This window comes from Panthera onca, chromosome C2 (genome assembly GCF_046562875.1).
Source record: "Panthera onca isolate mPanOnc1 chromosome C2, mPanOnc1 haplotype 2, whole genome shotgun sequence".
Lineage (NCBI taxonomy): Eukaryota > Metazoa > Chordata > Mammalia > Carnivora > Felidae > Panthera > Panthera onca.
Window position 1 is genome coordinate 93,526,825 of NC_138347.1, and position 15,326 is coordinate 93,542,150.

The 15,326-nt window shown below is 35.1% G+C and overlaps 1 protein-coding gene and 1 pseudogene across 8 annotated transcripts in view; one reads left to right on the forward strand and one right to left on the reverse strand.

The window, feature by feature from the left end:
* Positions 1–15,326, reverse strand: part of ECT2 (epithelial cell transforming 2) — a 64,978-nt gene that overhangs the window by 2,080 nt on the left and 47,572 nt on the right. For 4 of the 8 annotated variants that reach the window (XR_009612202.3, XR_009612201.3, XR_009612198.3 and 1 more), the window contains 3 exons: positions 4,524–4,631; positions 3,152–3,298; positions 1,175–1,442 (listed from right to left, as the gene is read on the reverse strand). Coding sequence is in view for 3 of the 8 variants with exons in the window: in XM_060639218.3 (XP_060495201.2) it covers positions 3,152–3,298; positions 4,524–4,631 (255 nt within the window). In the remaining 5 variants the exon portion in view is untranslated. The remainder of the gene's footprint in view (positions 1–1,174; positions 1,443–3,151; positions 3,299–4,523; positions 4,632–15,326) is intronic. The other 4 variants (XR_009612200.3, XM_060639218.3, XM_060639217.3 and 1 more) reach the window with 1 other exon arrangement.
* LOC132684107 (phosphatidylinositol N-acetylglucosaminyltransferase subunit P pseudogene) lies at positions 9,840–11,947 on the forward strand (annotated as a pseudogene).

The window sequence follows — 15,326 nt, forward strand, 5'->3', positions numbered from 1 at the left end:
TGCATATCATTTTAAAATTAATACAATTAATTGAAAAACATCTGAAAATTCTAAACTCTTCAAATAAATAAAAGAATTTAAATTAGGGAGGGGGATAGGGAGAAAAGATAAAACTATTTTAGCATTCTGAAAAAAAAAATGGACTAGTTAACTACATATTAACTCAAATGGAATAGATACTGGCTTACTGCTAGGAAGGTACTAAAATAACTTCAGGTTATTTTAAAAGTTTTAAATTAGTAAGTTTTTGAGGTAAAAAAACAAACCCTAGTAGTTTCTTCTTAATCATAAAGCAAAATTCAGAGGAGTGAAATTACTTCATGAGAAATAATTCTCTCTGATTAAAGGTCATACACTCCTAGAGAGTCTGTATCATGTGCGCAGCCCATACATAGGTGTGTGTGTGTGTGTATGTGTATAAGTTTGCTCCATATAAAAAGCAAAATAGCAGCACTTCTTATAATAGAGATTAAGTTACTAAGCTATCTAAACTTATGGTTTCAGAGGTCAAAGTTAAATATCCTCAGAATTTTCAACAATAACAAAAAAACATGCACAAGAACAGCCAAAATCTAAGAGTGGGTATAAATCAAAATGAGTTCTAAAGGAAGCTACTACTTTAACATACATGAATGGCTAACCATACTAAGAGTCCACAGGTAGCTGGCTGTAAGTTCTCATCAACAAGGTAGTAAAATGTAGTGCTTAAAGAGCTGGGGTGGTAAAGTACTGCCATTCAAGTGATAACAAAGATGATTTAAGTAGATAGTATAAAAGCTTACTTTATTTTTAGGTGAAACATTTATGATCTGCCATATTAAAAAGCAAAATTTTATGTAAGTGCCATAAATCTAAGATTAAGAATCAGATTTGGAATAAAAATCCATTTTAGATCACAATTATTACTATTCTTTAAAATGATCATTTTCATAAACAGGAAAATTTCTAATGGGATTGACTTTTTTCTGGACTTAAGAGTAAATTACCTAGCAAAAAAATCTTTATGTGTCAATACACATAACACATAGCACAAACTCTAATAAGCCTAAACTGTTGTGGATTCAAAGAAGGTATAAAGTTGTGAATTCAAAAGTCCCCACCCACCTAATATTCAATGAAGAAAGAATACTTTCTTTTTTCACAAATACACATTTCAAATAGCTAATAAGCTCACATTAAACTTCACGAGGCTTGTTTCCATTACTGGCTGGCATATCTCCTAATTCTTCACAAATGTCAAAGATGACTTGGATAGGACTTTTTTGCAAATTTGAAAAATCAACAGTTCCGTCTAGTATCTCTGAAAAGCTAGCTTGTGAGGTAGAATGACGTACAGATCAAAACCAGGAGTTTTGAGAGCGCCCACCAGTAGAGTTTGAGCACTGTACATAAGCATACTTAGTAAATCCAACTGTATTGCTTGTGGAAACAAAATGGGCAATCTGTTAGAACAGAAATAAGCAATTGAGAAGAGGACATGAATGTCTTAAAGATATTTTAGGTACTTCTTATATTATCTACATAGGAGTGACAAAACTATAAATAATTTTCTAAAAATTTTCTGTAAAGTCCAATTATATTCATTTGAAGAGAAATGTTTATAATAGTTACTATAGATGCAGGAAGTAAACAAGGGATAGTACTTTGGCCTAACTGTATTTTGTCCATTTTAATTCATTTTCATTTATCAAATTTCTTTGCACAAATTCATATTATCAGGCACAACTTCGCTCCCATTGGAAGGCTAACCTTCATCCAAAATTTTTATAAACATACTCATAGATTCAACTGTAAGTCTTTGATGTATTAACCAAGACTTAATTGGCTTTAAAAAAAATAAGAATTATTGAATATTATGTACCTTATCTATAAATTTTATATAAGAGGTGACCACTCATAAAACTCTAGACCATTCATGATGTGCCAGGTACTGTTCAAAGCACTTCTCATATATTAACTTATATAATCCTTGCAGCTACTACTTTAAATTCATCTTACTAATAGTGAAATTGAAACAGAGAGATCTTAAATAACTTGCCAAAAGTCCTACAGCTAGCAAATAGCTGAGCCAGGATTTGAACATGTGAGTTCCAGAGTTCATGCTCTTAACCACTATTCAAATTGCCTCTCATATAAAATCACATCATATATATATGTGTGTGTATGTGTGTGTATTTAATCCTTATAATAGCACTATATGGTTAAGTACTATTAACCTCTTTTTTTCTCAGCTGCAAAAATGAAGATAAGAGAACAAGAAACTTGCTGAAGGACACACAACTAAGAAGTGACAGTCACTTGGGGCGCCTGGGTGGCTCAGTTGGTTGAGCGCCAACTTCAGCTCAGGTCATGAGCTCACAGGTTTGTGAGTTTGAGCCCCGGGTCGGGCTCTGTGCTGACAGCTCAGAGCCTGGAGCCTGCTTCAGATTCTATGTCTCGCTCTCTGTCTCTTCCCCTCCCCTGCTTATGTTCGGGTACTCACTCTCTCTCTCTCTCTCTCAAAAATAAAACATAAAAAAAAAAACAAAAAAAAAAAAAAAAAAAACTTAAAAAAAAGAAGTGTTACTTGCTTTTGTTAACCTTAGTAGGTTAGATCAATAATAATTTTACAAAGAACAAATACATCACTCACATACTTAGAATGTTAGAAATGTCCCCAATATTAAATATCAAATACATCTAACACCACTAGAAATTTGAATTATTCAGGAAACATTTAAAAATATACACATGAATTTAGAATCCATATCATCCTTCAGCTTCAGAGTTTATATTCTACTTGTCACAGAACTAGGTTTTTTAAAAAAACCCTCAATCTCTGCTATCTTATTGGAGCCAATCTACATAAACAGAACCATCATTATTTACATGAGTTAAAGTGATGGGACTCATTAAAATAGGTTTCTTTTCTGAGAGGTTTTTTAATGTATCTCAATCCCAATAAAATTTCATATCAAACTACACTCTATGTCTCTAGTTCATTAAGTGAAGTTTTTCTCAGTTACCTTTACCCAATAAACAAGTTAGAAGTTTAGAGATTAAAAAAAAAAATAGAGGTATTAACATTTCCATCTTCAAAAAGTTAACAAACTCCATACCAACTCCATAAATGTGAGTAAGTCATTTAGCCCATTAGATCAAAGTCACTTACTGCTAATGATGATGTGCTAGACAGACGACTCATTACATGCTTGTCATTGCTGGAAGGACTTCTTCCCTCCACTGAGCTTTGGGATGTCATAAGGGCTCTTCGCAGAGCTCTTTTTGGAGTTTTGGAGAAAGAGAACGCTCTTGTAACCTACAGTTAAAACAAGTTACAATTAATTAAGCCTAATAAATTAAGCCTAATAAATCTAATATAACTGGTAAGAACATAAACAAAGCCAAATACACATGAAGATTTTCTACAAAGATTATATGGCAGAATTAGAATCTCTTTGGACAAAACAGTGGAAAGTTGTGGTAGTATACTGTAGACTATTCCATTCTGCATTCATAAAGGACCATAGTCAATGGGAGAAAAAAGGTAGGAGGGAAAACAGGGTCTGCAAAGAGGAGAAATCTGGGTTTTTATCTGATTTTGCTAAAATTTACTCATGAAATCTCTAACCCAAGGCCACACGAACCTCAATTTATTTATTAAAAAGTGAAGGAGCTCACTGAATCATTATTCAGCATGTTTATCTACTATATATCATACACATTAAATGCTTGGAGATACAAAGATAGTTAAATAAAGGAGAAAGCCTCCCCTCAAAAGCAAACAACAGAAAATTGTAAGTTTAGCAGATGATGGCAGCAAATTTTGCTTAAAATATTAAAATGCTAGTTCTACTTTTTAAAAGCCCATTACCAACATTCTTACATAGTCCTCAACTCTGATAAGAAGGGAAGTGATCTTCATCATTAGAAGACTGAAACATACGTAAGGTCAGGAATAGATCCGAGGTCTCCTGACTCTGTCATGTGCCCTTTGCTGAAAAATATCTGAGACAATATTTAAGATGAGTGCACACATATCTGCATCTAAGCCACCATCAGTACATTTCTTTTTTTTTTTTAATTTTTTTTTTTTTTAAACGTTTATTTATTTTTGAGACAGAGAGAGACAGAGCATGAATGGGGGAGGGTCAGAGAGAGGGAGACACAGAATCCGAAACAGGCTCTAGGCTCTGAGCTGTCAGCACAGAGCCCGACGCGGGGCTCGAACTCACAGACTGCAAGATCATGACCTGAGCCGAAGTTGGCCACTTAACCGACTGAGCCACCCAGGCGCCCCACCATCAGTACATTTCTACTGAAGCACAGGTCACAGAAGTATCACTATCAATGGAAGGGATAACAAGCGCTATAGAACATGCTGGAATAAAACTTGTTACCTCTATGGGCCATTTCCTAGAACCAAGAAAACAGCTCTGCTATACAGACTATCCTTACACTGATGTCTGTGGCAATATAATTTTAATATACTCTGAAAAATACATCTTGGAGACATATTAAATAATAAGCTCACTATGACTCACCTTTTTTGAAGTCTTTTTTATTGCTCTAGATGCCCTACTCAATGTACTGTCCATATCTTTAGTATTTACTTCAAAGGATTCTGGATCAGCACTGTAAATAAGATTCTCCTGTTGAAAATATAACACTTTTTATTATTTTAAAATAAGTAAAATAGAAAATAAAAATACACGACTGTTTCTAAAATCAAACCTTCCATATATATACACATGGAAGTATATATAAATGAAGTTACTCAAGATTTTTTATATGCTTCACATAATTTCTACTCTGAAATGTACTAATTTAAGGATAGTAAAAAATTAGCATTCACTAAATGAAAAATTCATTGCAAGGACGATGGACACCAAAGCAACTGGAAAAAGAACTCAGTATAAAATCTTTTTAACAACACTAAAACCAACAAGCTAGAAACTTAGTGGACAAATGTCTAAGCATAAAGCCTGCTGTAAAACCAGTATCAAAAACAATTTTCTTGAGATAATCTATCTAAAATTAAAACGTAGACTTTCTCCTACGTTTTCCTTTCTTCCTCAATTAACATCTAGGTAGATTCTAAATTGGAGGTTCTAAACCTGTGATCAAGAGCTCCTAGAAGTGGCAATGGATAGAAATCAGGAGGTATGCAACCTCCCTGAAATCATGTGCAAATCTCTGTGTATGCATAAATGCAAAGGACATTTTTCTGAGGAGTGGGCTCATAGCTCATGTTACATTCTAAAAGGAGTCAAAGATTTCATGTAAGAACCATTGGTCAAAATTAACCTTAAATGAGACAACTAATCTGCAAGTAACCCAAAATATCACTTGTTCAAATTACATTTGGGCTTTTCAAAAAAAGCAGGTTAGACAAAAAGGTTTTGCATATTTCTATACCAATTTGCCCTTTAAATTTATAAATCTAGGCCATCGGCAAGTTCCCCCGCTAATCTAGCACTATTAAGACTATCCTCCAGCACTGTCATTCTGTGGCTAGAGAGACTTTTATACAACCCTATGAATATTGGTTTTTCTGGAAATGTTCTCATCTACAAAACGTAGAAAATATCTAGTGTAATTAACCCACAGGAATCATAAAACAAGATAATGCATAGTAGTCCTTTGAAATAAAATGTTAATAAGCTCCTTTACAAACAGCCTTAAATATTATATTCTACAATTATAAATGCTTGCTTTTTGGCTCTTCACCACTGACACCCACATAGACAGGCTTGGTTTTGCCAAACTTTCTTAAAACAAGCAAATCCACCCTGCCAGCTCTAGACCCTCTCATTCCACTTCATCCATTTGCTAATGAGTCCACAGCTTATCTAACCCCATTCAGGTAACCGTGCCTTTTTTTAAACGCACAATTTTTTTCTAAGTTAAAAAAAAAATCACATCTATTATAAAAAATTTGGAAGAAAATTTTAAAGATAATATTTTCCACAAATGTAGTGACTGTTTGCTATTAACATTTAAACATACTCCTTACATATATTTTTCTATATGCACGAAATGTTTTATTTTAACAAAACTGGAGTCATTCTATTCAGTTTTATATCTTGTATTTTCCAATTCGCTGTATGTTATTGTTTTTTTCCATATCATTGGATACTCAAAGATATTACTATTAATGAAAAAATGATAAAAGTCTCTTCTGATTAGATGAGAATTAATTTTATTTCATTATTTTTGAACAAAAAGTACCTCTACTTTCTTCTTGTTAAGAAATAAATATTATAACAACATCAAAAAAATATAATACTTAGGAATAAACTTAGTCAAAGAGATGAAAGACATATACTGTAAACTGTAAAATGCTGCTGAAAAAAATTAAAGACATGAATAAGTGGAAAAACACCCTGTGTTCATGAACTGGAAGATTTAATATTAAGATGTCAATACTACCCAAAGCAATCTACAGCTTCAATGAAATTCCTACAAAAATCCCAATATTTTTTGCAAAAAAAAAAAATTTCATTCCAAAATTCATACAGAATCACAAGGGACCCCAAATAGCCAAAACAATATTGGGGGGAAAAGTACAAAGTTTGAAGTCTTAAATTTCTCGGTTTAAAAACCTACTACTATAATCAAAATAATATGGTACTGTCCTAAGAAACAGAATAGAATGGAATAAAACAGACTAGAGAGCCCAGAAATGAACCCTCATATAATATGGTCAAATGATTTGACAAGGGCATCAAGACTATTCAACAGGAGAAGGACAGTCTTTTCAATAAATGGTGCTGGGAAAACTAAATATCCACAAGCCAAAGAATGAAGCTGGATCCTTATCTTACTCCATATACAAAAATTAACTTGTAATGGATCAAAGATCTAAATATAAGAACTAAAACTACAAAACCTTTGAAGACAAGGAACACAGAGGTCAAAATTTTCAAGGCATTGGATTTAGCAGCAATATCTTGAACACAACACCACAGGCAGAGGTAACAACAACAACAAAAGCCAGAAAATTGGATTTCATAAAAACTGGTAAATATGCAGAAGACACCATTCAATATAGGAGACAGCAACCCACAAAATGGGAGAAAATGTAAATCATATATCTGATATATCTGAGAAGGGATTAGTATCCAAAATATATAGCAAATGCCCAAAACTCAACATCAAAAAAACAAATAACCAGATTCTACATTCACCACCTACATCTCCATTTTCTTATAGGTTTTTGAGATGGTTTCACTTTCAACTCTTGAATCTACCTATAAACTTATATAGATATAAGGTTAGGATATACATCTAATTTTCCCTAAGTATTTAACCAACTATCTTATCATCATAGGTTAACAATCTTATTAAATTGTTAAAGTACTACATTTATCATACAATAAACTCTTATTTCAGGGACATGTATCCTTTCCATTGATCCACCTTTAATAGTGCAGTTGTGTTCGCATCATTGTAACTTTAAAAATATAATGTAATATCTCATAAAAGAAGCACTGTTTTTTTTTGGTTTTTTTTTTGAGAGAGAGAGAGAGGGCGGGGCGCAAGTGAGCAAGGGCCTGGGTGGGGGGAGGGGGGGAGAGAGAGAGAGAGAGAGAGAAGAGAGAGAGAGAGAGAGAGAGAAGAGAGAGAGAGAGAGAGAGAGAGAAGAGAGGGAGAGGGGAGGGAGAGGGAGAGGGAGAGGGGGAGGAAGGGAGGGAGGGAGAGAGAGGGAGGGAGGGAGGGAGGGAGGGAGGGAGGGAGGGAGGGAGGCGCGGGTCTCACCCAAAGCAGGGCTTGAGCTCACCAATTCAGGACTCAAACTCACAAACAGTGAGATCCTGACCTGAGCAGAAGTTAGATGCTTAACCAACTGAGCCACCCAGGCACCCCTGTTCTCTACTTTTCTTGTTGTTGCTTTTTCTTTAAAAATTATCTTTGGAATCATTCTGTCAAAATCCAGAAATTTCCTGTAGGATTTTATAAAAACTATAATGAATGGACATCTTTATGCCAGCCAGCATTCTCTTTCAAGAACATAATGGATTTCACTGTAAAGTATATTGTTTTCTTAACATAGGTTTCATTCATTTCTTTTAAGGCTATTCCTAGATTTATACTAAAATTTCCTAAATCTACACACCAAGCTTTACTGGGAAGTGGGGTCTCCATTTCCCACACTTTCTAGTAGGTTACTGCCAGCATAGAGAAAAACTATTGATATGTGTGTATTTATTTTTTATTTGGTTACTTAAACTAAACTGTTACAAGTTCTAATACTTTTCAATTGATTCCTGTTAATTATCTAGATAATCATTTGCAAAATAACTCTGAAGAGTAAAATATCTTGACAACCCATGGGAAACAAAGCAGTCGGGACTGTGATTCAAGCTCTGTCTATCCCCGAGTCTCCCCCATCCTCATTCACATACACCTGCAAGGCTCTGCATTATTAAGATTTCCTACATCTTACAGTAGAGGGATCACATTTCCTACACTGCTATACATATTACACCATAAACTAAGCACAGCTGTCACTTTAGTTTTATAAACTTGATTTTGTTCTCATTTCATTTTCAATTTTAGTTCATTTCAAATTGGTTTTCATTCAATCAACAAATGTATATTAAAAGTTATTTGATAGAAGCCTTTTATGTCCTAGATACAGAGACAAATTCATAAAAAGGATATTTTGACACAAATATATTTTCCTTCATGATGTTTTGATTTCAAAACACAAAGTAATTCATCAATGCTCATGCTAAATTGGTCAGCCTATGACATTTTTTAAAAAATTAAATGCTGAAAAATACAATGGAATTAGGTGGGACACAATTAGAAACAGTAAGAGAATTAATTTAGTAACAGTGGTTACAAAACTAACATACATATCAAAGATTAACCTGCATATAAAACTAGAAAACAACTTAGCTAAAATATCTCATTTATGAATAGAATTACAAAGAGAAAATTAGCTAGGAATACATTTAACAAGAAATGCGTGTGTCTACACTGGTCTTTCTGGAAAGAGGGATGAAAGTATCAAAAGTGGCACTGCTGAAAACAGTGGGACAGGTGCATATGTTTTACTGCAGTACACTTTCGTCTATTTAATGTTTCGTTATGTGCAAATATTACTGTTCAATTTAAGTTAGTAAAACTCATAATATGAATATAAAACTAAATACTGGTAAACTTTACTCATTGAATAAAATTTTTAGATGAATAATGTATAATGTATATATAAAGAAACTCAACTCCAAGTGTGTTTAATTTTGATGAAATGCTTTTTTAATAATAAAGGCCCCTGAAATTTAAATCCCTAAGCAGTTGCTAATAAAGAAAAGAGACTCTCGGTCTTTCCTGTTGCTATCTTAACTGTTATTAAGTATATAATAACCCCATATGAACTGAAGAGAGCAGATGGCTTCATATTTCATATTCAATTACTTCTGATTTGATGAGGGTAGATAGATAGGAGGTCTTTCACATTTCTAGAAGGCTCTGGGTTCAGAATGGCTGAAAGGATAAACATCTATGTAGCTCTGGTGGCTGAGAAGACAATATAGCTGTTTACTAAGATGTAAAGATGAAGCACTTCTTTTAGTTCTCTCTCCATAGAGGAAGGTAAATAGGGCAAATCACAGACAAAAACTCTAAATAGGGGAAACTTGTTTTCAATATTCCCAAGTTTTTTTCCTATTACTCTCCTTTTCTTATTAATAGTTCCCATTCTCTCTTCCAAATATTAAAAATTTTTACTCTAGGGGTGCTGTTGCAACCTGGCCTTTCCCTCAGTTTTTCCTTTCTTGCCCCCCTGAGCCTTGCAGACCAGCGCTTGCACAGGGGACTGGGCACTGAGAGTGGTTAAAGCCACAGGGAAAATGGTGGAAAATTCACCATCGCTATTGCCGGAAAAAGCGATCTGTGGCTTTGTTCTTTTTTAAGCTCCCAATTTGGCTTCATACTATATATTATATGGGATTTTATTCCCGAATCTTGGCTAAACTCCTTAGACTTACTAACCTACTGGCCTCAAAAATATTGTGCAGTTGCACTGCCCATCTACCTCTTTATTCCTATAGTAATTGGTTATGTACACTTACTTGGAATAAACATGAAAAGTACCTTTCCACTCAACTCCATTCATACAATCACAGATAACTATGCTAAAAACCAAGGGCAGAAGAAATACCAAGAAAAGGCTATCCCAGCATTAAGATATATTCCATGGGGCACCTAGGTGGCTCAGCCGGTTAAGCTTCCAACTCTTGGTTTTGGCTCAGGTCATCATCTCATGGTTTGTGAGTTCAAGCCCTGTAATTGGCTCTATGCTGACAGAGTGTGGAGCCTACTTACGATTCTCTGTCTCCCTCTCTCTCTGCCCATCCCCTGCTTACTCTCTCTCTCACTCTCAAAATAAACATTAAAAAAAAGAAGAAAGAAAGAAAGAAAGATATTCCTATTAGTAAAGTAAACCAAATGTTCTTTCTTGCAGCCAAAGAACTTTATGCCAAAAAAGTTAATTGTACGTAGACGAACACCAAGCAGGTATTATGTTTTTGATGTATTAATTTTGACCATAATTATTTTGATTCTATTAATACCCAATGTTGAAATGTAAGAAACAAGTTGAACTTCTCTTAATTTCCATTAATATTACAAATGTTCTCAAGTATTAGTTATTAACAGAATAAATAAAATATTGCATCACCATATACCAGATTTTTAAAAAAAATAATTATCAGTAAAAGTAAGAAACCCCTCCCCAAAAAAACCTTATTCTTCTAAATCTCCAAAATAAAATTATACCATAACAAAAACTAATTTTTAATAACATACTAACATAATTCTAAAAACATTTCATGATTTACTCAACATAATAATGAGCCCCAAATCCACATGTACCTAAGACTAGTTCTGAAAATAAATCTGCCAAGTTCAAGATTAGAAAGTAGTAATGGAGGCTTTCGATTAAGATGGCAAGAAGTAGGGAGACACTAGTCTTGTCTCGTCCCTCAAAAACAGCTAAATAAACATCAAATCACTGCGAACACCCAAGAAATCAATCTGAGGGCAGAGAGCAAAAATGTACAACTGGAGGAGAAAAAAAATGCCTCATTAAGAAAGGTAGAAGCTATCGAGAGTTGAATTGGGTGGAGAGAGAAGAGCTGCGGGAACTGCAATGGGGAGGAGGCCTGATCACAGACAGAAGAGCAAGAGAAAAGAAAGAGAAAGAAGAATGAAATTGCACATAGGGAATTTCACAAGAAACACTCTTCCCCAAAACCAATGACTGGGAAAAGGAGAGGGGCTGAATACCCCTAGTTTTCATAAACAGTAGAACATAGAGCCTGAAGTTTTGGATGTCTGCACCATCGCCAGTGTTGCACCTGGCAAATTTAGCCATGTTCCAGTAGGAAATGAGGTCAGAGACCTAGGAGTGGGCAACGTGCTCTGAGGATTCCGAGTAGCACAGGGAGAAGCAGTTCCCCTGCCTGGAGTGCATTTGGGAAAGGTGGCATGGCCTCTCTGGGAACAAAAGACCCAGGAGGTGCCACTGAGCTGACCTGTTCACTAACACTGGAACAAGAACGCTAACTGAGGGCAGCAAGCCTTGGTACCAGCTTTCAGCTGTGCTTTATCATAAACTCCAAACTGCTGCGCAGTGGTGCAACTGATTTCTGGAACAAGCTGGACCTAGCCACAGCGCAGTGAAACCCTCCCCCAAAGGATCAGCATGGGTCTCCAAAATTTGGAGCTCTGAAACCTAGCCATGTACCTGAGATAAAATACAGACATGCTGTGCTGCCTGGCAGGTGGACAGCTCAGAGGCAGGCAGGGTGAAGGCGGGGATCTGGTGGAAACCGGGACACGAGACAGGAGATTGTTCTGTGAGGGCTTCATGAAGAGTGGCAGGCTTGAGCTCCCTGCTCTGGGGATGAGAGAGCCGGGCAACTCCATTTTCACCCCGCCTATCAGGACTGACTGACTTCAGTGAGCAAATCAGTGCCACCAAGTGGAGGCCAGAGCCACTTACACCACTAGGGCAAATCCACCTGAGAGTCAGCACAGCAGGCCCCACCCCCAGAAGACTGGCACAAACCCCTCTCACACACCAAGTCCACTGATCATAGAGTGCTACAAAGCTTCAGCTCTAGGGGAAAAAGGATATAGCCTCCTTTGTTTTTTTTCTTGTTTATTTTCTGCGCCTTCCCCCTGACCCTGGGCCTTGGGATATGGAAAAGGCAATTTTTTTTTAATTTATTTTTTTTTTTAGTTTATACATGGAAAAAACATCCTTAACCTACAAGGAGAGACAGATCAGGTTTGCAGCATATCTGTCACAGAAACTGGGCAGGCCAGAGGGAGTGGCAAGATATATTCAATGTCCTAAATGGGAAAAATATGCAGCCAAGAATACTTCAGACAGCAAGGCTATTAGTCAGAATAAAGAGATAAACAGCTCCCCCACTCCAAAAAAATAAAGGAGTTTGTGACCACTAAACCAGCCCTGCAGGAAATATCAAAGGGGATTCTTTGGGGAAAAAAGAACTAAAAGCAACAAAGACTAGAAAGGAACAGAGAACATCACAAAAAACACCAATTTTATGGTAACACAAAGGCACTAAATTCATATCTGTCAATAATCACTCCGAATGTTAATGGACTAAATGCTCCAATTAAAAGACATATGGTATCAGAATGGATTAAAAAAAAAAATCTATATGCTGCCTACAAGAGATTCATTTTAGACCCAAAGACACATGCAGATTCAAAGTGAAGGGATGGAGAACCATGTATCATAGTAATGGAAGTCAAAAGAAAGCCAGAGTAGCCATACTTATATCAAACTAAAATTTAAACCAAAGACTGTAACAAGAGATGAGGAAAGGCATTACATCATAATTAAGGGGTCTATCCATCAAGAAGACCTAACGATTGTAAATATTTATGCCCCCACTTGGAAGCACCTAAATATATAAATCAATTAATAACAAAGAAATTCTTTGGAAATAATACAATAATAGTATGGGACTTTAAAACCCCAGTTACAACAATGGACAGAACATCTAAGCAGAAAATCAACAAGGAAACACTGGCTTGGAATGACACACTGGACAAAATGGACTTAACAGATACATTTAGGCTATTTCATCCTAAAGCAATGGAATACATATTCTTTTTGAGTACACATGGGACATTCTCCAGAATAGATCACATACAGGGTCACAAATCAGCCCTCAACAAGTACAAAAAGACTGAGATCATACTATGCATATTTTCAGATCACAGTGCTATGAAACTTGAAGTCAACCACAAGAAAAATTTGGAAAACCCTCAAATACAGGGGTTAAAGAACATCCTACTAAAGAATGAATGGGTTAACCAGGAAATTAAAGAGGAAATAAAAAAGTACATGGAAGCAAATAAAAATGAAAACACGACAGTCCAAAACCTTTGGGATGCAGCAAAGGCAGTCCTACGAGGGAAGTATATACAATACAGGCCTACCTCAAGAAACAAGAAAAGTCTCAAATACACAACCTAACCTTACACCTAACGGAGCTAGAAAAGTAACAGCAAATAAGGCCTAAAGCCAGCAGAGAAAGGAAATAATTAAGATTAGAGCAGAAATAAATGATACAGAAACAACCTAGTAGAGATCAATGAAACTAAGGGCTGGTTCTTTGAAAGAATTAATAAAACTGATAAACTCCTAGCCAGACTTAACAAAAACTAAATAAAATCATGAATGAAAGGGAGTGATCACAACTAACACCACAGGAATACAATTATAAGAGAATACTGTGGAAAATTATTTGCCAACAAACTGGGCAATCTGGAAGAAATGGACAAATTCCTAGAAACCCACAAACTACTAAAACCGAAAGAGGAAGAGATAGAAAATTTGAACAGACCCATAACCATCAAAGAAATTGAGTCAGTAATCAAAAATCTCCCAACAAACCAAAGTCCAGGGCCAGATGGCTTCCCAGGGGAATTCTACCCAGACATTTAAAGAAGAGTTAATACCTAGGCTTCTCAAACTATTCAAAAAAATAGAAATGGAAGGAAAACTTCCGAACTCTTTATACAAGGCCAGCATTACCTTGATTCCAAAACCAAAAAGGAGAATTACAGGCCAATATCCCTGTGAACATGGATACAAAAATTCTCAACAAGATACTAGCAAATCAAATTCAACAGTATGTTAAAAGTTATTCACCACAATTAAGTGGGATTTACTCTTGAGCTTCAGGACTGGTTCAGTATTCTCAAATCAATCAACGTGATATACCACATCAATAAAAGAAAGGATAAGAACCATATTATCCTTTCAATAAATGCAGAAAAAGCATTTGACAAAATACAGCACCCATTCTTGATAAAAACCCTTAACAAAGCAGGGATAGATGCAACATACCTCCATATTATAAAGGCCATATATGAAAGACCCACAACTAATACCATCCTCAACAGAGAAAATTGGAGAGCTTTTCCTCTATGATCAGGAACAAGACAGGTATGCCCACTCTCACCATTACTGTTTAATCAGGACATTGCTAAATGTTTGCTGCCATCTTGTGGCTAGCTTATATGAAATTTTTTTCATTAGCTGTTTTATACATCAGTTCTAGAATTATTAGCCATCTTGTGGCTAGTAATTCAATAGATTGTATTTTAAGGAAATTTTTCCATTAACTATTTACATTTAAGTATTATGGTTATACATTTGGAAAGGACTTCATAAGCAATCTAGTCTGACATTGTGATAAATGTAGGATTAATTTCTACAATAAGCAGTCACTATACTGGAAGGATCCATTTTTTATATGGATACCTAGAACTATGAAAAAAAATCCCTCTTAACAATGAGCACTTTTGTAAGCTTTATAACAAAAGCCATCTCTATTATTTTTCTAGTCAGCATTGTTGTAGGCACTAGCTGTATTTTCTTCCATGGAACTTTTTGTGGAACAATCCTTTATAACAACATATTGTTAGTGCATAGAAATTAAAAAAAAAATCATGCTGGATTGAAGCATTCTATAATAATTAGGATAAATTTGTCAATTTCAGGGTTTTATTCCTTGGTTTTCCCTGTCATGTCACTTGTTGAAAAAGAGAAATTGAAATCTTCTGCTTAAAAAAATAATAATTCAAAATGTCTGTTAATTGTTCAACACCTAGGCAAGAGGTTTTAATCAAATACTACCTATTCTATAAATCACTATAATTATACCTCAACAACCTTCAATGTCAGACTTAGCTATGATAAAATAAACATTTATTTCCAACAGGAAATGTCCAAGGCAATCTGTTATAGTACTAGGGTAATGTAAAGGATTGCTTATCATTACATTCTT